The sequence below is a fragment of the Coccinella septempunctata genome, chromosome 1 (genome assembly GCF_907165205.1).
Source record: "Coccinella septempunctata chromosome 1, icCocSept1.1, whole genome shotgun sequence".
Taxonomy (NCBI): Eukaryota; Metazoa; Arthropoda; class Insecta; order Coleoptera; family Coccinellidae; genus Coccinella; species Coccinella septempunctata.
The window spans coordinates 55147578-55171602 of NC_058189.1; the positions used below are offsets into that span (position 1 = coordinate 55147578).

Here is a 24025-nt window from a genome sequence, read left to right on the forward strand (position 1 = left end):
ATGACACTTTCCTTTCAATTTCCATTAAGAATTGTCTAATTTTGGATTTTTAGAAGACTTACGAAAGAATGAAACTATTTTCAGTATTTGCCGTTTCTTCTTGATCACATGGGAAAATACTTGCATTAGGAATTCCCTGGCTAACTTCATCATCTTGTGCCTACGCAACTAAGTAAAGTTTTAGGAGGTGTAGTCAAAGAGAGCTGTCTAAGAAAATTTCTTGCTTCGTTTTCTGAAATCAAAGAAATAATTTTTTCTGTAGACTCTCATACGTATGAATTTCCAGTATTAGAGGATTAATTTTCAATGATAATCATTTCAAATTATTCTCGATTCGCACTGTTCTATGTTTCTTAGTTTCACGAAAATCTTGAAAATATCCAATTATTTTTGACCTTATTTCGGATAACTCTTACAAGTCTGAAATATACTTACCTACTGTGTTTTATACATCAGTTTTCTTAACTCGAAGAAAAAAATTACGAAAATTTCCATGACATCTAGATGTTCACTGAGGAAACGATTGCATTCTATAAAATAGACATTGTATAAAGGCAAGGTTGTCTTTATACAATGGTATGATTCGTATAGAACTTCTCATTCGAGGCAGTTTTCCATTCGCTGGTACAATGTTAGCAGGATAGATGTCACTCGTCTATAAATTATATCAATTTATATCTGATCTAAGAAAAATATATTGCCAAATTGGTTCTTCCTCATAAATATTCAATTGTATTATGTGATTGAAAAATGTATGTCGTGGAAGACAACAATCAAGATCGATGGATTCAGAAAAAATTTTGTAAAAAAATCTGAAGAGCATTTATATAGAGCACCTATATACTTCCCAAATGAATCGTATTAGACCATAAAATTGTGATAGTTTGTTTGAATCATTTTCTCGGAAGGAACATAGGATTGCCAAAATATAGGTACATATTGTCCCATTGATAACTTTGAATTTGATGCCACATGATCGACAAAAAAAAACTCATTGGGTAATATAATATCAAAAAGAGCTACACTAATTGCTTCAGTTTACAACCCCAAAATACCAATTCTCTATCTCTACTAATCTCGATTTCCGAGATATCATCCTAGATCTACATATTCTAAAAGAGCCACTCTTTTAGTAAAAGATCTCGAAATTTAATCGAACTCGGTGTAACTGTTCATTCTTGACGATTTTTCAACTGACTCCATATTTTGGGGATTTTTCGAAGGCTTGTATCTCCCAGAAAAATCATAGTGAATTTGAATGTGATAAATATTCCAAAAGAGCAATACTTCTATAGTCAACAAAACTTGAAATTTCGTGATAACCGTTCGATCTTGACGAATTCTTAACTCACCCCATCTTTTTGGAGAGGTCAACTTTTGACCCACATCTCAGAAAAATCATCGTAGATCTAAATGTGATATATTCTCCTTAAGAGCAACTTTTTTGGTAATAAATCTCGAAATTTCATCGAGTTCGGTGAAGTACCGGTACCAGTAGGGATTTTGGAGTGTGGGCATAATTTTATTATGAAATTCTGTAAGGTTTTGATATAAAAAAATAGGTATATCTTTATAATTGTTATACGAGCTTATGTTTGGAAGCAAACTTCTTTAAAACTTGTTTCTATTTGGAATGGGAATTAAAAACATTTTTCGATATTCAAAAAAATATTTCTCCCAATTTCTCAAAGGAGGGAGTGCATGGCCCCCCGCATTTGATAGCAAAAACAAAGCATATTTTTTTCGTTATCTTGGGTAAAGCACACTGTTTTCCAATTAATTTAATCAATTGAAAACTTCATTGTTACTGTCGTTTTTGAATGCTGTTAATCCATGTGGAACAAAAAGTTCATTTGAATATTGCATAGAATGGATCATAAAACTGTTCGAATGCAGTACAGAAGGTTTCTTAATATACAGCTCTCAGCTGCTTTTTCAACTTGGCTTCATCGATAATAATAAGTGTGGCAAAAATTGAAACTCGAGAAACGTTTGATGAAATCAATTTTTGAAAACTGGAAGTATAGCATGAAATTTGTGTTTATTCTTAGCAAAACATTTCTCGAATGGAATTCACTGAAACCATTGAGTATTAAATAATTGAATCGAGATTTATTACTATTAGGTACTTTATACGTGATGCTAAACTCATGAAATAATTCAAATGTGCCTCCAATACCTATAAGTCTCATTGCATATTCTCTCTCTAGATTTTTTTTTATATTTTGTGCGACAATATTACCTCATGATCGTGGTCTTTTGATCTCAGTGGAACAGAGGAGTGCCCCAGCTCATTTTCCCACTTAAAATCAAATCTAGCTTAACCCAAACAGGCTCTTGTTATAATGAATTAATGACCCACTAATATAATAATGTTCCTTAATTTTTATTTATACAATAATGTATTCGCTCTTATAGCTTTCTCCAAAAATTTCGGAAATTCTGAATAGTGGATTGTCCAAATATATTGCTGATAATTTTCACACTAAAATGTAAATACAGAATGAGTGAAAAGTAAGGAACAAAATTCATATCTTCGGAATTCACTACTTTGTAGAAAAATGGTGTTGTCCTGCACCCTCTACGAGAGGGGAAGTTTTTTAATGGCAGCCCTAAATGTTTATGCCTCCTACTTTTTACTCATTCTGTGTATAGCTCATTCAATCCTCCACTCTTTGTGTTGTTTCAGAATATAATATCATAACCTTTCTACAGAAGGAAATTGTGGATGAGCAGATTTACGAGTAGGTACAGAGTAGTATATTGATTTTTCACTTTAACAAATTTATACTTCATTGGTTATATACATGAACTGAATGGTGTGAAAGTTTTGACAGAATAATGAATAAATATTCTCAGAAAAAATTAATGAAAGTCGTGGAACTATTCCATTAGTTTTCATTTGAAAAATCAAACTGCAATGCTCCTGATTCTCTTTTCCATTTTTTCCTAGCAGATGAGTTTCTAGTGTTAATCTGAAAATCTGAAAAATTAGGAACCCTTTTTTTAAACAATATTATATCTTTCCTGGTAGAACTGTAATTTCCAGAAATAATATTCATGGTGAATGAAATAGTACGTACTGAAAATTATAATATTCATGTAAAATCCCAAGACTTTGACTTTTAGAAAAACTATTGCAAGAATATTCTGTTACACTAGATTGTCTTCGGAAATGGAATCTTGTGATTTTCTACCCGTCAGAAAGCTGCAGATCTTGCTCATTTTCTCTGTTAGTTAGATATGGAAGTACCTATACTATTAAAATTCATACTGCTGAATCAGGAATAATATCAAGATATGGTTTTGATAGAGCATTGAGCATCTAGTGGCGTAGATAAAAAACTAATTCCCTTGCTAGTATCGTATTAATCTATCCTCAAACTCATTGTTTTATCGAGGTTGAGATATCAGTATTGTTATAGGTCGAGAAAATTGTCTTTTGAAAACTAGTACTGAAAAATTGATGGAGACCCTAGAAATTATACTGTAAATACTGGCTGTGGCAAGAAACTATAACACTTCCTGAAATTTTAACAAAAAAATCATAAGTTTGAGTCGACTCTGCTGATGTTTCCATCCCATTCATATTGAAGTATCTACAAGACTGATATCTCTCACATATCCTTTTTTTGGTGGAAAAAAGACTTCGAAATCTGCGTTAAAGAAACTAAAATCACTAATATTTCCATTTTTCTGAGCTAGTATTATGGATCTATCCAAATGGATGGCTTATATTCATTAAACCAATTTTTTTCAGATCGAATTTCCATCTTTACGTGTCATTAGATCGAGTTTCTTGAATTCAGATATTACTGATGATGTACCTACATCCAAAATATTTTGCGTGTTATATTTGGAATCTGTTGATCTCTGTGAACAACGTCTTCTTTTTGTTTTGAAACTTCTTAATCTATGACTGGAAAAAATAACAACGTACTTGATAGGTTGAACAATTGACCATAATCGTAGTATGTGCCTTCCATTCTGAATTAACATGTATTTTATACATTTCAATTCACTTGCGGACTTGCATTTTTCAAGTGAAAGTATAATAAGCACAGAATTCATGAATGACTTCTTAATAGAAGAATATCAACAGGGGAATTCCAAAAACTAGAGAGTGTTCAAAGCTCATATCGATCTAGAGATGCAAACATCGTGAAATAATATATCGTTGTATCGATTAATAAAAAAAAAACATAGATGTATTAAAACTCCGCCCAGAAAGCATCGATGTAGCGCAACATCCATGTTTTTTTTCTGGTATAAAGTGAAAAACAATTCAAGTTATCAATTTTCCATTTTAATGTTTCACAATGATTTTTTTTTCCAAACCAGAATAATTTATTTGGTATGACTGGAAATGAATTCAAAAGTGTAAAACAGTTTATTCATTAAGTTATTGTTGCTGTGATCTATGGGTTTATAAAAAAATCATTTTGCTACTATCGGTAAGTGTTTTATTGCATACTCATACAATCCTGGAAACTAGATGTTTATATATTCTCACATGTGAATAGGATTTTGCGTGATCTAAAATATAGCTGAACCCAAATATAGAGAGTGAGACTTTGACTCGTACAAATATTTTAACTGTTGGTTCTTGAGGTCAAAAGAAATACTTTTTTCCTTAATCATTTTTTCCGAATCAGCTCGGTTTAAAAGATACACGCTGTTGAAAAAACATAAAAAAGTGTTAGTTTTGGTTATATCTCACAAATGGTTTTATCGAATAGAATGAATTTCGGGATAAAGTTCTTCATTCATTTGATGATTCGTTTTCGAACACAAGGTATCACCCACGGTATCACCCACATCCAACTAAGTTGGATGCTATCTGATCTGATTTGAACGTTTTGTAAAATAAAAAGTATTCTTTATTTTTTCTCGTATAATGCGCTGTTTTCGAGTAATTTGATGTTCAAGAATCAAAGTGTATCTGTGGAATTTCAAAAATTGGCTGAATACAACTCTGTTCAAAAGATCCACAGATGTGTAGTGTCATAGATTTAGCTTGTTATTCTGAAGAGAATTTTGTTTTTCCAAAGGTGGCATAGCTCATTATGAAAATTTCAAATGGCTATATTTTTTTATCAGGGCCGAATCGAAAAAAATGGTATGGAAAAAAAATGTTTCTTTCGAGCTCGAGAAATTACTGTTTATGTTTGTACGACTCGATGACTCACTCTGTAGACTTGTTCGGAGCTTCATGGAGGCTCACGAGGACTATAATTTGACTAACCTTCACATAATATGATTCCTTCAGAAATCTAGTACTAACCCTCGAAACCTATATACTCAGGTACCTAATAAAATTCTGAAAAATTTCATGAATGGTAAACATTCATGCTTCAGTTGAAAAACATATATTTGTATCATTTACATCTCTTTATCGAACACATTAAAAGAGCTCCAAAAATGAATCCAACGATGATTCTGATCTGCAACTTTCGATGTATTAAGGCAAATTTCTCCAATATTATCGAATTAATTGAACAGCCGAGTGGTCGATTCTTCTTGTGATCGTTTGAGAACGAGCGAAGCTATTATCCAAAACTATCACAACAAGAGTTATTTGAAGAACGATTAATATGCCATCGAGCTATCGTGAAAAAATCCTCGTTAACTTCAGATTCTGATGAGAAATCTATACGACGTTAGTAATTTTCAGACATTTACTGGTCCCTGCGCCTTTAATAACCTTCCTCGAAAAAGAGTACTTTTATGAACATCAATCAGACGATATAGGTAGCAAGTACAGAACGGTGATGTTGAATCGCGCAATTTTTCATACGTTCAAATCTACTTAGCTCTCGGCCAGAGTGGTCGGATGGAAGTGAATTCGAAAATTTCCGAAATGAGTCCCTGGTTTCTGATTTCCCTCCATCTGTTTATGTCTCTCATGATGAACGCTGAAGCATACACTGTGCATCCGGACACATATTTAAATATTGTGAGTATTATCTCGATTTGCAACATTTCACATTTTAAAAACGTTTGGTGAATTAACATAATCGATCCCTAAATTATCGATTGATGGTTTCCTGTTCCTGAGGAAATATGAAAATATTTTAAGTCATTTTCTCGATTTCTTCGTCATATTCTGACTAACTCAATTCGTATATAAATTTCTACAATGATCACTTTTGAATTAGAAATTTGAATTTGAATATTTCGACAATGGCAAATAATTCATTTTTCCACTACGACATGCAGGGTGTTTCTAAATTAGAGGTACCAACGAAAAGAAGAAATTCCTTGAGTAATTTTAAGAAACACAGTCTCATAAACATAGGACCGCAAAAGATCCGTATACGAGATACAGGGTGTACAAGTTAGAATTTTCTTCAAGTTTTTTCTTTCTAGTATCTACACTTCACAAGATATTCAACTGAAATTTGGCACAAATATCAAAATTGCTGTAGCAAATCTAAGGGGTGATATTTTTCTGGAACACAGTCCCTTGCTTTCCTCCTGAACTTTTCTTTGGTGAACCACTGTTAGTTTGAAAAAATGTAAAGAGAAGCTTTGTTGTTATACCAAACTTTATCGTCTCCTTATCTGCTACCGATTTGGAGAAAAATATATTGAACGATTCTTTCGAAATACTCAGAAAAATCCAAATTGCCATAAAAATTCAGTTATTAAGCTGTGGGTGATGAATTCATTGTTAATTTCGACACATCAACTTAAACTCGGTATTTCTTATGAAGAATGTGCTCTCACAACTTGTTTTGATACTAATCCAAATATTCAAACTTTAACACCCTGTATCTCGAAAACTAAACGTTTGCGATATTGCGGATGTTTATGGGACTTTTTTTTTGAATAACTTTAGTTCCCCTCTTCGTCTGTACCTCCAGTTTAGAAACGCTCTGTATATTGGCTATTTAAGGTAACCTTTGAGATGAGGATACTTGGTTTTTGAATACCTACAATTGTAATGATTTATCTTCAGAAATTCTCAAAAAAAAACTATGCACATGGCGGTTGGAATCATTTTTTTTTATTTTACTCTACAACTTTTTTTCATTTATTTATTTTTTCATTTATGACGATAGGAATACAAACAGGTGTTCCAACCCAAAAAAAGTATTCGCAAATTACATGGAAAAAATATCATACAAATAAAATTTTAATTTACAATAGTTTCAAAACAACTCTGTAAAAAATGATAATTTTTTTTCAATAATATATAAGATAAGCACTCACGAAACAACATCCTGTGATAGCTTTTGTATTAGCAGTTTTTTAAATTGGGAAATGGACGTATTGAAGGGATCGGTATCACCAAATTTCGAGTTGAACGTCGTCAAAAATCTACAAATTGGCGAATTTTGAGTTACGTTTTGAGTTACTTGTTGAACGTATCAAATAATAGGAATTACTTGAAGAAATTCATGAAAAACTTGTGAATTACTAATTTTTTTGTTATCAATATCTACTTTCCGAAAAATCTATAGTGACATAGATGTCGCCAATTGAAGCGAAAACCACATAAAGTTCCCAATTGTACAGGGTGATTCATAACTATTGGGACATAGGCTGAGGGCAGATTGTTTAGACCAAAATATGGCAATAGGACCAAATATACCTCAATAAAATAGTGCTGTGGAAAAAGATAGAGGGCGTTAAAGTTAAAGTTTTTTTTCGTTTTTTGCTTATAATTTCACTGCATATATTTTCATCCGTTTTTCAGACATATAATTGAACAGTTCAGAGCATCGGAAGAGGATTTGAAGGAACGATTTATTTATTTTATTTATTTATTTCGACGATAAAAAAAAATTAAAAATAATGTAACATAAAAAGAATAAACTTAAATTAAATGTTCTACGTGGCCTCCTCCGACTTCTATGCCTTTTCTAATTCTTTTAATAAAGGACTTTTGAACTTCGAAAAAAATATTATTCTGTCCCCTTATAAAAAATTCAACTTTAACGCCCTCTATCTTTTTCCACAGCAATATTTTATTTAGGTATATTTGGTCCTATCGCCATATTTTGGTCCAAACAATCTGCCCTTAGCCTATGTCCCAATAGTTAAGAATCACCCTATATAATTGAATGATTAAAAAATTTTTTTCTGCTCCCAAAATCTTTCCTCCCCAAAAATATCTCATAAGTGAAAGAATAGGAAGATAGCAAATCCTTGTGTCAAATATAGGGAGAAACCTATACTCACTTACAATCATGTTTGGTGATAACACACTTCCGCAAAATTCTCATTATGGATATGAGCCAAGGTTGACCCCTTTGAATTATTTGCTTATTAGTGTTTTTTGGAGTAAAAGTAATGTGATTGTCACACCAACAGTACAATATGTTAAGGACATAATTTCCGACAAAATGAACTCGTTTTGAAGAGAGTGATCCAAAAATTCAGAATCAAGTCTGATATCGATTGATGAAAAATAATTGAAATACTAGTACCTTTAGAGAATGTTCTCAGTAATCAATATTTTGGGATAGTCTGAACAATATGTTCTCTTGTTGAGGATGATTTGGTCATTGATGTTTTTTTACTAACCCTTGTTTTTTTAAAGAGATGAAATGAGCAAACTTATTGAATTCCAAATTTTGCATTTTAATGTATCATATTTGGAGGTGAATAACTTAGCCGTTGATTAGTTGATGAGCAATTCAAGAAAGAACGTATTAATTATATTTGTGTACTTGTGATTTTTTTCAAATAATTCGTCAATTACTACCCTACATAAAAGGCATGTTTTCGATAACACTTTAAAAACACCAATCACTCCAGAAGTCATTGATCTCAAAATAAGAAAAGTGAAAATTCGAAATCAATAAGCTCAACCACTGCATCCCCATATTGGAAAAATGAACAAATCTTCCTCAAAAACAGCAACATATGGTCTATCCACTTCAGGATAAAAAGTTAGGGTTGCCATTCAAAAAACTCAGCTAACTTATGAATTTTGTGCGTTACTTTTCACTTACTTCGTATATATCTACACATCATTGCCAATGATCATTTTTACATGTTGAAGAATATGTATATTTAATCATGCCTAAATTTTCATCTTGTTTTGGGCAAAATATATAATTCTTGTTTTCGAATAAAGCAATTACAGAGATTTCATTCTATCATTATCTGAAAAAATACGAAATCTCTAAACAAAAAAAGAAAGCGTTTAAAATCTCATCAAAATAATGAAGTTCTAAAAAGATTAGTCACATTATTTCCGCAATATTTTTTATGCTAGCTCATGAAATAATTTGGGTAATTACGCACCCTATATTTGTCCATTGAATTTTTTATCGACAAGTTTCCAGATCACCTTGCGAATGTTTCATTATCTTTAATTCACTCTCCGCAGAAGTTTTCGTGTACTTCTAGTTAGTAGAACGAACAGAAGATTCAAATCTAAAACTTCCTAATGTAATTAATCCCTAATGCTTTATCTATGAAGTCCCCTTCCAGAGACAACGATGAAGAAATGTTCAGTACAACCGTCAAAACAAACTGAGTGATATAAGTATCTACTATAACTATAACTCACATGACAAATCATATCTCGAAGGATAAGCCAAATAAAATATTTCAAAATTTGAGCTAATCGTTTTTTTTTTATGAAATCTGAATAATTGCGTTAAATAGAACATAATGGGTAAGTTTCACAGAAAAAATGAATTCAAAAACTTGGAAAGTATTTATTACTTATTATTCTCTCGCAATTTCTTCGAACATTTTCTTTAAATTCGTATTTGATTGTGGCTGTCAATGCTTTTTTTAATTTTAAGGATTTCAAGAGGAATTTTTTGTTGGGAAAACCATTTTTTTGTCTGAAAATATTCAATTTCCTTGCAGTAGGGACGCCACTGGTAGAATAAAAAATAATTTTATGCAAATGGTGCTCCTTTATACTTAAAACCTATATCCTGAATGTAATAGGAATATTTCAAGCAGTGTGAAAGTTTTATTAATAAAAAACTTCATCAGCCTGTATCTCGGAAAGGAAGCATTTCTCAACATATGTTTATTTGACAAATTAGGGCTTTTTTTACGTAGAATACGTATTAAAAATTTCTTATTTAAGATAGTGATTATTCTACAATGTCTAAAATATTTGTTTTCAATTTCTTCAAATAATATTCAACTTTTACACTTTACACCCAAAAATAAGCAACAAATTATAAATTCGGTTAATTTTTCCGTAACACCGATTTTCCAAATAGGCCAATTAGGTACTGTCATTGCAAGAAGCAATGAAAAACAACTCTGCTTTCTCCAAATATTTTCCTGAAATTCTGCTTTAACGAGCTGAACGTTTTGTGAAAACAAGTAAAGTTAGAATAACTTCAATGGATCGAATCCTTCATCAAATATGCATGTACGGAACATGAAACAACTAAGAAGTAAATCAAAACTCATGCGAATAATCACGAATTTTTTACATTTTTGTTTATATGAAGAGGAATTTTGATTTCGTACAACAATCGGAAGAAGGTCATGACTGAATGATTCGAATCACGTAATCTAATTTTTTTTTAGCCGGAATTGTTGATTTTCAAGGATTTAAGTTGAGAAGAAATATCCAATTGGAATTTCCTACTTGAATTAGAATATGATGATAGTCAAAATAAGGTTTAACCATATTTCTAATGAATATTTGGGCGAGCTTACCTAAATGTTTTCCATCTGCCTATTTCAACATAAATACTCTCCTTAAATCTTCTTTATCTATATTAATAAAAGAGGATCTATGGTTTACTTCAAAATGCTTTATTGTTCAAACGATCGCACCATTTTGGACAATTCTTTTTTTGTTGTGTTTATTATTGTTAGGGCAAAGTTTATATAACAAAATATCCCCAAAAAAAATTGTACAGAACAGAAAGAAAGGCATTCCTTTTTCTTACGACCAATCGAGCAATCACGATGAGTTGGTTATTATTATCTACCCTAGAAATAATTTAAATGGCAAAACTGGGTTTGCCGGGTCAGCTAGTTTATTATAACTCACAGACATTAATTCCACTTCTTTATAATAAATACCTACACCTCATATCATTTTTTATCATATTTCTTCCCAATGCTTGTAGGATCAAAATATTCACCCAAAAATGGTTTAAACACTGACGTGCAGTCGGGAACTTTCGCGCACTTATACAGGGTGAGTCTTTGACTCGTACAAATATTTTAACAGTAGATTCCTGAGGTCAAAAGAAGAACTTAACACAGGCTGTTAAAAACTATAAAAAAATTCATCTCCCAAACAGTTTTATCGAATGAAATTAATTTCGAAATATAGTATTTCATTTATTTGATGAATCTTTTTCTCACACAAGATATCAACGACGTCTTTCAGTTTTCTCATTATGACCATTTCGTACTATAAAAATACCAAAAATTCAAAGAACCCAACTCTTGAAACTATGAGTTGGGCGCTATCTAATGAATATCTGAACGTTTTGCAAAATGAAAGTATAATTCATATTTTCTCGTATAATGCGCCGTTTTCGAGTATTATGATGTTCAAAAATCAAAAAGTATCTGTGGAATTTCAAAACTTGGGTACTTTGGCTGAATGCAATTCTGTTTAAAAGATCCACAGATGTATAGTGACATAGGTTTAGCTTGTTAACCATGAGAGAATTTTGTTTCTCCAGGGGTTGCATAGCTCATTAGGAAAACTTAAAAAAGCTATCTATATATTTTCATCAGGGCCGAATTGGAAAAAATGGTATAGAAACGAAAGTGTTTCTTTTGACTTCAAGAATCTACTGTTAAAATATTCGTACGAGTCAAAGATTCACCCTGTATGAATTATTCATAACGGGACGGTCACCCATCCAGACATTGCTCTCGAACAACGTAGCTTGGCTTTCAGCAACATAATTTCTCCACGAACACAATCAGGATCAAATTGAAGCCTAGTACTTTTCAAATTGTTTTTTTTCTATTTGGACGTCAACAGACAAGTCTTTTCATCCCATATTCAGGTTTATAAAATATACTTACTTCGATTCATAGTACCGTCGTTTCAAGAATAATTCAGAATTTCAAAAGGAATATTTTGGGGTATTTTCATCTAGGAAACAATCTTCCGAGTTCCGTTGTCGTGTTATTAATGGTCATTTTTCGGACATGTAAATTCATAATACATAAGGAGCAGTGCATTAAGATGCTGTCGTTGTATAGTAATGATCGAATGTTTGTAAGCATTGCAAGTACGTTTGCGGAAACATTGCGGACAACACGCCGATCAACATAGTTATTTGATCATTGGTTGTTTTATTTCAGGCACATTCGAATTTATTTTATCGCACCTAATCTGAATATCTTTGCGACCAAGCGTTTAAACAGGGGCGTAACAAAGGTTAAAGCGTTATACCTGTATGTTTAAGGTTGTTAAGTTTTATCGAGAGCATGATTCTTTCATAAAGCAGTAAATGATGAAAGACGAAAAACCTGATCGATTTCATGCTCATTTATTTTTGTAATTGTGCTCTTTATTTCATACATCATGATTCGTCAATTACTACCTCACGAAAAAACATGTTCTCAACAACACATTAGAAACATTACCCATAAAGTATAGATTGTATGGCCTTTTAATACCCAAAAAATTAAAACTCGGATCGATTAAGTTTAACAATTCAATCCCTATAGTAAAAAAATTGTCGATGAGAGAACTTCATCATTTACCAACTCTTCCACGGCACTAAAAGATCAAACCATTTCTGGCTCAAAAAGTTCCAATTAAAAAAACTCAACTATTTGTCTACCCTTGTAGGGCATTTTTCTAGAAATAAGTAAATACCGAAGGTATGAATTTTGTTTGATACTTTTTACTCACTCCGTATGTATGTTGCATCCGTACGCTACTGTGCAGGAGGATTCTCCTGTTATTGTGAACAGAACTATGAGCATTAATTTCCTGATCGATAAAATGACAATTGAAAGATTGTCTTCCGATCACTGTTTCTGATTCATCTTCAATGGAAATAATTAACTAAGTACATTTACATTCAAAATAAGTCCCTCTGATCACATGAACTTCGTTGGGAAATATCATTTTATCTACTCCTATTAAGTTATATATTCATTATTCAACTGCTTTTGAGCAATTAATAGTATTTGTAAACAAACAACGTGAGTTATAATAACTCACTACTATAACTCACTTTAATAAATCGGAAAAGATTCTTGGAATTATTTACGAACTGAATATCAGGGTGGCTCTGTGCTTCTTCTACAAGCCGGTTGGCCGAAAGGGAACAGTCCATTATTGTTATTGAAGGGAGGTATGTCACTTGAATAATTTTGACGTTTTCAAATTAAGTTGATACCTAATTATTGTGAATATTTTTCTGGAAAGAAGTAATTCAGATAATGAAAATGAAGTATTAAGTACACCTCCAGAAATAAGACAAGCTGCTAATATACCATACAGAATTTATTGCCCGAAAATTTAAACTAAAATTTTTATAGCATTGTTATAGGTAACTATTGAGATTTGTCAATAAAGTTCTTTCTCTGTACTTGTATCTTTGTATTTATTGTTAAAGTCGTAGATAAAGTATAGTATTCAACTTGCGGTAATGGTCATAACTCACTTGATGAATTACAGCACTCGCCTACGGCTCGCGCTGCAAACTTCATCTGCGTGAGTTATGACTTACATTACCGCTCGTTAAATAATATACTATTGTCATCATACCACTAACTGTAGAAATCAAGGCTAGGGTGACTGAAACAATTAAAATATTATTAACTTGATGAAGCTCCAAAGCTAGAAATGTTGATTGAAGAGCAAGCTTTTGAATATTCAACCCATTTTGAAGAGTTAGTAGATATACCGAAAATCAGGATGTTATAATTATTTCTTGTGCTTATTATTAATTTTCCTAATTATCTAATTTATGGGAAGTCGATGGATGGTCATTAGTGTTTTAGTCATTTGCTTCGAAAACGTCATTCTTCTAATCATTCTCAAATGTGATTTCTGTTTCTGATATGTGTTAAATGCAAATGTAGAACCCATTCATTATGAAAGTTGCTTCAAAATGAACTGAGATATGCCAGGAAATCTAGGTTGTCTTCCACACCACACCCTTGTACAGGCTGAGTTTTTCACTCAAATATTTCAACAGTAGGTTCTTGAGGTCAAAAGGAACATTTTTTCCCTTATCTACTCTTGAAATATTTGTACTAGTCAAACACTCACCCTGTATAGTGATAAATATTTTTCCCCATCTCCTTTCATAGTCAATCTTCTGATTTTTTCGATATATTCGAAATTTGAGTATTCGTTTCATCACTTTACAGGGGTTAGGCAATAAATGTATTCAATTTATCATATTATGCTACGTCTAGAGAGCACTGCTTCATTACATACGAGGATGTATTGATATCTTGTTAGCCTAGACCAGTTCCATGCATAAAAAAAATATTGCGTTACCATAGCAACGAACAATAACTCATTAGAAGTGTCAGTGTGAAGTTTGAGGTCAAAAAAGTAAACCAGAGTTACGCAATAAATTAGAAGAAAGAAGATGTCCACCGAAATTGTAAAAATCGAAAAATTGGAGTATGGAGCCATCATCAAGTACCTGTATTTAAAAGGGTTAAGAGGTAGGCAGATATACGAAGATATGCTTAATACCCTTGGTGATCAATGTTCTTTGTATGCGACCGTGAAAAATTGGACTGCAAGCTTCAAAAGAGGTATACATTTTCCACTGAAGATGATGACCGATCAGGAAGGCCAGTTTCTGTGTCAGTCCCTGAAAATATCGATGCAGTTCATGACATGATTTTATCAGACCGTCGAATTGGGCTAAAACGGATCTGAAGACTGAATATTTCATACGAACGCGATCATCATAAAGTTCACGTCAATTTGGACATGAGAAAAATTGCTGCAAAATGGATCCCCAAATGTTTGAATGTTGACCAAAATCGTGCAAGGGAAGAATCATCGCGTTCGATCTGTGCTCGATTTGAAAACGATGTAGACTTCTCAAACCGAATTGATACTATGGACGAGACTTGTTTAGATTTCTACGTTGCAGAAATAGAGCAACAATCGATGGAATGGCGACACTCTGGTTCTCCAAGACCTAAGATGTTTCGTGTCCAAAAATCTGGTGGATAAGTTCTTGCTTCAGTTTTTTGGGATTGCCATGGAGTAATCATGATTGATTTTTTGGATTAGAGTAGAACAATAACCGGAGATTACTATTCGGCATTACTGACCACTCTACGGGAAAAAATTAAAGAGAAAAGACGCGGAAAGCTATCGAAAGTTGTTTTGATTTTGCAGGACAATGCCCCTGCACACAAATCTCATGTTGACATGCAAAAAATTTGTGATTTAGGGTTTGAATTATTATTCACCAGATTTGGCTCCATCCGACTATCATCTCTTTCCTCAACTGAAAAAGGTTTAAAAGGTCGTAAATTTTCTTTCATCGAAGAGATAATAAGAGCTGTGGAGGTCTGGTTTGCAGAGCAAGAAGAAACATTTTTTTGAGGTCTTGAGACGTTGCAGGTTCGCTGTAATAAATGTATCCAATCAAGAGGAGAATATGTTTAGTAATAAAAACTTATGACATTGAAATTTCGTTTGGATCTATAGTAGGCTAACAATTTTTCAATATATCCTTGTATGTTTTTGCAGGTACAATTAATCCAGAGGTATGGTTATCCGGTGGAGGTACACGAGATCACCACAAAAGATGACTATAAACTCACGATGTTTCGAATACCCCATGGTAGGGGTGGATCGGGAGTGAATAGGAAACCTATACTTTTGATGCACGGTCTTTATGGACAAGCAGAAAACTTCGTCGTTTCTGGGATGGACAACGCGAGTTTGGCGTATTACTTAGCCGATAATAATTTCGACGTTTGGTTAGGAAACACGAGGGGGAACCAACACAGCAGGAAGCACAGATACCTCAATCCCGATGAGAAAAAATTCTGGGAATTCAGGTAACCTAGCAGAAGATGCATATACATACCATAACGAAATGGCTTGGTTTTATACACCAGTGTCTTTGAATATTTTACAACCAAAATTGCTAAACCGATGTAATTAATTTTTTTTTAATCTTCCTCATTATTCGTACAAGGTTATAACGAAAGAAAAACTAGAAAAAATTGCTTGAAAAACTGGGAAAATCAAGAAAATTTTAATTTCGCGTGCAAGTGTATGTCGGTTAGTCTACCCTACAGGGAAAAGTGATTGACACTTGCTGGCTGTGGACAGTTGACAAATGTAGAATTGATTAAAAAAGAACATTCTCATAGTTCTGCATATTGGTTATCAATTAATCAATAAATAAAGCTACTAACGAAGAGGGATGATTACTTGGATGATAAAATAATATAAATAATAAAAAATAAAGTCTCATCCGCAAACCCTTTCTTTTCGAATTGAACTTCTATGCAATTATTTGAATTATACTCAAATTTTTGCCTTCAGCCTGAAGGTTTTTCTCAGTAAATTATATCATATAAAACCTACTGCGCAACATTTTGCATATCCAAAGGGATTATTTCATCACCTTTTCTAGTTTTCAAATAAGTCAGTACCTACCGTAGATTCGGGTGACTTGGGACGATTGTTGAATTCAACTTGTCATATTTTCAAAATGGTGACCTATTTTTATCTGAAAAAGAAGTTCGAATATGCTTAATGACTCGGATAATTGATAAGGATATATAGATACCATGCTTCAGAATCCGAATATAAATTTTGAACAAAATAAAATATACTTGTCCCAAGTCACCCACCGATTTGGGAGGCTTGGGACACAAGTTAAAATCTATTGATTTCTCAACTCTCGAATGAAATAGGTGACTTGGGACGGTGTATAGTTTTGAAAAATTGAAATTTGTGATTAAATAGTTGAAATTCGGTAAGAAAATTAAATGATACACCCCTATTACAGCGAAAGTAAATATATTGCAACTCAAATGTAAAAAAACTAAACAAAACAAAGGAACTTTGATTCCTTTCATTCTTTGGTGATTTCTTCGTGGAAATAACGTGAATAATAATATCCTGCGAAAAATCGGCATATTTCCTACTGCCAATGCGCCGCTTGTATCTATTCGGCATTGTCCCAAGTTACCCTATGAAGCAACAAAATAAATGAATGAGATCCGTGTTGCCGTTTGATTTGTAAACAACCTTGTTTCATGACATATCTAATATCCCAATATCCCACGTATACTGAAAAAAAATTACACATGCACAAAGTGAAACACATGTACAGGACACTAAAAAGTATAAGGGCCATAAAAAACGCGCTTTTACTCTCCTGAATTCGTAAATTTTTCCTGTCAATTCAAACGCTCTGGCCACGGCAAACTCAACAGGAATTAATTGTTAAACTAACCGAAAAGACGCTACACAATCTTATAAGTTTGTCCCTTCACTCATAAATGATATGAAACAAAGAAATCTGCAAGGGGGGTAATTGTCCCAAGTTACAGGACTGTCCCAAGTCACCTGAATCTACCGGTACCCAATGAAATCATTATATGGCTCCCTAAACAAAAACGCAGAATAAGTTACACGGCTTTCTAGCTGCCCAGAACTATCGTAAATCAAATAAGTATTTGTTGCGCAATGGTGTATCATCAGCAATTGATTGGTTAGTTAATATTTATGCAAATCATTTTTATTCATTTAAGTCATTACTCAAAACGATACCTTATTCTTGAGAAGCCATATGGGATCTAATACATTATTTTCCAGTTAGAAGAACGTCAATTATAATTTGATGGCAAATTGAAATTTCAAACCTCCATTAAACGAGTTTTATGAACCGGTTAGTGGAGGATTGAAATTTCAATTTACCATCAAATAATAATTCTGCAACTGGGTTTTATTGTTTTATATTTCGATCTGAAAGTATTCTGTGCGATGACATTCACAGAATTCATTCTTGTTTTCAATTCTTCAGTTACCACGAAATTGGAATATATGATCTTCCAGCAAAAATCGATCACATACTGGAAACAACCAAGAAAAAGAAGATTTACTATGTGGGACATTCTCAGGGAGGCACCAGCTTTTATATAATGAGTTCAGAGAGGCCTGAATATCAGGAAAAAATCGTGATGGCTTCATTATTGGCACCTGCCGGCTTTATGAAGCACTTCCGTAATCCTGTACTTTTTCCATTAGTTAAAATGTACCGAAGTCTGGTTGTAAGTACAAGAATTAATATCTTCACATAATCACTCGAGCTGTCAAAATGTGTAAAGAAAATTTTATTCTCAGTAACGTCATGCATACCCTTGTCTTGTCCTCTTCAATCAAAGGGAAACACTCAAATAATCACATTGAATGATTGAGGAAATTGTTTTTTCAATACGTACAGAAAAGTTCTTTATTTCAATTAAATTTATGATGTGGCTTACCTTCAAGTGGCAGTTGGTATTCTTGATATTTAAAAAAAAGTCATGGCTAAATTTTTGGCAAAGTAAATTGAGTAAAAGCACCTATACCTATGTATATTTATCCATTATAGTTAGGGAGCCGAAGAGGGAAATTCAGGATTTACTCGAGCGTGTCAGATTAATATAAGGGGACATACCTTGGACCCTGTAGAGTACCTCTACCAAATATTAGACCTGTATATAGGGGGAATTGTCTAGGACAGCCTGTCAGAATAGTAACACAAAACGATCCTTGTACACACTCGAGCGTGTCAGATTAAGATATATGTGGTTAAATACTTGTTGAAAAGTATATATTCTCTTAATCTGACAATTTAAGCTTGACGAAAATATGTGGGAGGGCGACAAAGTTGCAAAAAAAAACGTCACGTGTACATTCTCGAGCGCGGTGGCTTTTTTTTCTATTTTGAAGCTAATGATACAAGAATAACGGAAAGAATGTAATCCGACAGTTTTAGCGAGCCGAAACAATAGAAATTGGCCATAAAAGTCACAAAAATCAGTTTTTTTGAATTATCTCCTCCCCTGGGCTTCAAATCTTTTTCGCTTTCATCATAAAAGTTTTAGAGCATAACATTATCTAAAAATTTTGTGCTGAGCAATTTTTTCTACGTTCAAACGTTTTTGAGATATATGGCGATTAATGCGAGGTTTATCTGAAGCGAAAATTCACTCGTTGGAAAATAGTACATTCTGAGGTTCAGTCAGAGACAACACTAAAATTTTCGAGACTAATTTCGAAATTGTCATCATAGAAATAGCTTGTCATTTTGACAATTGGATACATGTAGATTAGACTGGGTTTCTATACTTCATTCAAATTTATTTTAGCAGTCGGTTGGCCATGAAATAATTTTCTCAAGTTTTTGCAACTAGAACGAAGTTAAGTTGGCACACATGAAATGTCGTTAATGTCATAACGTCGTTGCCGCAACTAATATCAGTTTTTATTACGAAAATGCCGAAAGTGATTGAAAAAAAAGACAGGGTTTGAGGAAGTGCTATTTAGAATTCAGGTCCGCTCATTCGAATAGTTATAACCTGATATTCTAAAATCCACAATACGTCAGACGGTAGCGAACATATTCAATGTAAGAGAATTTATATAATGTTTCATCTGGATCTTAAAGACTTATATTTCAGCAGAATATTTCCACAATAAGAAAGATTGTGAATGAAGAGGATGACAAAGAATTTCCTTTTATTGGGACACCTAAAAAAGTGGTGGCATTTGAGAATTTTATGTTTGAGTGAATTAATGCGAAAAGTTTACTACAGGATTTTCGATAAATGTCATCGGAGAATAAGTTCCCTAAAATGGATTTTTCTATTTTTCATTTGACTTGTCCTATACAATGTAAATGTCTTAAGGTACCTACTAATAAATACCTAATTATTATTATTACATCAATGTATTAAGATGAATAGCCACAAATACGCGCAAGTTGCCCTGTTACTTGTTTATTCATGTGAAATTTTTGTTCAACGGTGAAGTTGCATCTTAACTTGAAACTTCCTTCAATTCCTTTTACTTATATTGATGCAGGATGATTTTTCTTGAAGAATTTACCATTCTTGTAATTATCTGTTAATTCCTTCGGGAGATACCCATTCCCAACCACTGCATCATATGCATTTCATCTTCGGATTCATATTTTTGAAATCTACATAGTAGATGTAAGCCAAAGAAGATAACGAACATTAACTCTCCTCAAGCTAGTGCATATTATGATATTATACTGATCTGTTGTATTTTCCATGCAAATAACTGGATTTGGTATGCCTTCAAACATCTTCTATAAACTTCAATTATGTTCGTCACATATTTTCCGAAGAGATTCGACATTGTGATAAAATACGTAATAACAGAAACTTTTACGTAGAACGGGCAACATAGCGTTGATTTAAAACCCAAAAATGTTTTGACAAGCTTCATAACCCCACATTTTCGTACTATACAGAGTGAAATGTGTCAAATTTCCATGGCCAACCGACTGCTAAAATAAAATTGAATGAAGTATACATTACCCTTGGCCTTTCGCATGTGTCGCTAAGCTTCTCGCCCTCTAACTCGAGAACGGTTAAGAGTAGGTAAAATTGCTTCAGGGAAAAGTTGTGTAGAATTTTAGTATCTACAACTTTCATAATGAATACTAAAACGATTAGAGGTACAGCCAGGGGAATAAGCGAAAAAAAGTATTTTATCATCTTCAAAGTGTCAGATTGAGAAAACCCCTCCTGATTAGTGTCAGATTAATGGGTCAACACGTCTACAACACCGAGATTAACCATCTGTATGAAAATCTGACACGCTAGAGTATGTGCAAGTAACGATTTTTTTTTACATTTTCAAAGGTCCGCTGTGACCTTGCCTCACGCCCAAATTGTCAGTCCCTTGGAAAGTAGCTTCCTTTGGGCCCTATTAACATATCCTCCAAAAATCTGAAACATTGGAAGTTTTTTTTTTTTACCGTTTTCAACTCTTCCGTACGGCCAGTCCCACCGCGCAAACTGTCAGATAAGCATGGATTCATTATCAGAGACACGTAGGGCATATGCAGTATCTTAATCTGACACGCTCGAGTATGTACACCTGACGAATTTTTTTACATCTTTGAGACCCTGCAGACGCTTTCCCCACCGCTGAAAGTTCATACATCATAGAACCTTTTTTTTCTTTCTACTATCTTATCTTCAAAATCCACTAGGTCTTCACGACGCTCGAGTAAATCCCGATTTAGCATCGTCCACAAAGCTAAATCGGGATTTACTCGAGAAAACAAGAGGGTTGTTTTCAAAACATAATGTGGAAATAAATATCTCTCACTCTCATATGTCTCAACATCAACGTCTCTCTGCTTTATGGACCTATTCCATGTTTTGATTCGCAGTTTATATCATGATTTTTTTTTATTTCTAGCAATTCTTCGACACATATTTCTACGAACTACCACCCAGGTCAATACCACTACCCACTTTCTTGAATTTAATATGTCAGGAGCGTTATTTTAATAAACTCTGCTTAGCCATCTATCATATAATTATAAATGGTGGTAACTCTGGAGAATTTAACAGGGTGAGTATTTTTCAGCAGATTTCTTAGTCGAGAATCATAGTTTGTACGTATATACGTATATTTTCAAATTGCGATCAATTTAAAATAATGCATTAGGTATTGTTTAATTACACTAGAGTAGAAAAAAGAGGAATTGTTTATGAAAACCTCGTAATTTACGTATGTGGTCTGTGAAAATTGTAGCATATTCATTAGCGTGTTTGTTTTCAGAGAATGCTTCCCCTAATCATGAGATTCATTCCATCAGTCTCAGTCAGGCAACCGCTTCACTATGCACAAGCCATAATGTCCGGTAAGTTCATGGTAATTCCTGATTTCTCTTTAAAATATTTTTACTCGATTCCAAGTATTATTACCATTCCTCTTTTGCGGCTTTCAGTTGGGATATTCATGACTTCAAAGTGCACTTAATGGTTTATGTAAATATGATTAAACTGCGCTTCTTGTGACCCGTACATAAATAGACTGCAATTTTTAAGAACGCAATATTTACCGAGTCTTAGAAATATTTCAATATTTCAAATCCTAATCGAAGAAATCAATTCAACTTCAGGGGTCCAGAAATTCCAACTGAGAGGTATTCTGCCATTTTTAGGTGGGTGAGGAATAAATTTTGTAATCTAATCATTATACCATGTACTAAAACTATTCAGTACATGGTTATATTAATAACCTTACAAGATTGGAATTCCCATGACTTATATGAGCTAATCTCCTTATATCCAATATCCAATGTATTTCCTGAGAAATAATTTTTTTCCCGAAATATTGAACCAAAATCTTTCAGGCTTATATCGAATGAAAAGAAACAGAAATTTTATAACTCGGACTGGCAAATGATGATGAAGTTATCTTACATAGTCTTGTGGCGTCAATCTGTCTTAGAAACAGAAATTTTTCGCTCATTTTTATTTATTTATTTTCTTTTAACTACATTGATTTCAGTGGCTTAAACAATTTCTGCAATTGGAAAAATTTTGTATGTTGTTACTTAAAAAGGTCTATATATTGTCAAAAACAAAGTTCTTGAATTATAATATGTATGTCATACTTTCTAAATTTGGCGTTTATGACTTGAAAGATCAAAAGGAATGATGGGTAATGTTCTCTTCAGTAACAAATCTATGTGCAGGATTTTCAACGTTTTTTCACAAATATAGACATTTTCTGATTATAATTTCCAAAGATATCTTTAGGTATGTACTTCGAAAAGCTACTTTGACTTTTTTTACATTTTTGATTATCTCTTCTTTAGGTCGTTTCAGAATGTGGGACTATGGACAGGAGAATATGGTCCGCTACAAAAGAATAGAACCACCAGAGTACGATTTGAAAAATATAACGGTTCCCATAGCCATTTATTACAGTTACGGGGATAACCTAGTTGACACAAAAGTGAGTAAGGGTTTATTATTACATAAAATACAAAGCACAGTAGTTATCATATCATTAGAATTCCCAAGATTGGGATTTTGAAAATTTGAAGGCGTGGATATCTAAGAAGAGATTGTATTGTAACTTAGTAGCTTTGAACTATTCTTTGGGTATTTCAGAACCCTAAAAATTATTGAAATCTGTAAAATGTTATCATTTCGACACCCACTTCGATTTGTGATTCAGCAATGAATTGTTTCAATTTTCACACAGTATTCATCAAATTCAAATTTGAATCGAAATTTTCAGTAAATTTAGAAAGTTACTCACCATCAGACCTGCAACTATTTCCATCGATCCAGATAAAATTTATATATAAAATATAATATCGTAATTTATTTCTGACACTTTAGGACATAGACTACATTTGTGAAGTTCTGCCGAACGTTGTGAGGAAATACTTGATGCCAAACCCAAAATGGACACACCTGGACTTCATTTTCGCTGTAAACGGACAGAAGCATCTTCATACACCACTACTGAAATTCCTAGAAAAATTCGATAAAAACGATTGAGTACTACCTGTTGACGACGACGTTGTCTAGCATATGGATGACTACTTTTTAAATTTTACTGCGACTGTATCATAGCATAGGCTCATATTGTAGAAACCCACTGTGATAAAGGAATTTTATTCAATTGATTTCCTAAAAATTTTTGTACATAGTATTGTGGAAAATAAAATTTGAACGAATCTTAAAAAAAAAAATCTGAATCAGAAATTGGCAAACATATGAGCTTACTCCTTAGATGAATTTTCAGAATTCAAAAGAATCATTGGAGCGATAAAATATGTGTTGCTAAAACGTTATCTGATGTTCATCAAAAACTAATTATTATTGGATCTACATTATCGTAGGAGATCGAATAAATTAGCGTTGGTTTGGTAAAGCGTTTTATTTTCCACCAAAGCTGGGGACTATATTGTGTATGATATTAGTACATCTATATTTCACAATATCGATCTGTGATATTCGGTAAGTAATTTTCATAAGAATTACCAGGATAAAATAAACCGAGAATGAAGCAAAAAAACGACCCCCTTGACAATGAATTCCAATGAAAAAA

At 32.9% G+C, this 24025-nt stretch overlaps 1 protein-coding gene across 1 annotated transcript; it reads left to right on the plus strand.

Moving 5' to 3' along the window:
* The first annotated feature begins 5683 nt into the window (after positions 1–5683).
* Positions 5684–23666, plus strand: LOC123322678 (lipase 1-like). Its single transcript, XM_044910658.1, has 7 exons — positions 5684–5956; positions 15653–15966; positions 17949–18195; positions 21368–21523; positions 21734–21815; positions 22779–22918; positions 23311–23666. Exons 1-7 carry the CDS (start codon positions 5834–5836, stop codon positions 23470–23472), a joined length of 1224 nt encoding a protein of 407 aa, XP_044766593.1. The 5' UTR covers positions 5684–5833; the 3' UTR covers positions 23473–23666.
* The last annotated feature ends 359 nt before the right edge of the window (positions 23667–24025 follow it).

Bases quoted from the DNA above. Each gene is read 5' to 3' on its own strand.
- LOC123322678 (XM_044910658.1), top strand. From the start codon at position 5,834: ATGGAAGTGAATTCGAAAATTTCCGAAATGAGTCCCTGGTTTCTGATT. The intron at 5,957-15,652 runs GTGAGTATTATC...ATGTTTTTGCAG, and splicing joins CGGACACATATTTAAATATT to GTACAATTAATCCAGAGGTA. The intron at 21,816-22,778 runs GTAAGTTCATGG...TCTCTTCTTTAG, and splicing joins TGCACAAGCCATAATGTCCG to GTCGTTTCAGAATGTGGGAC.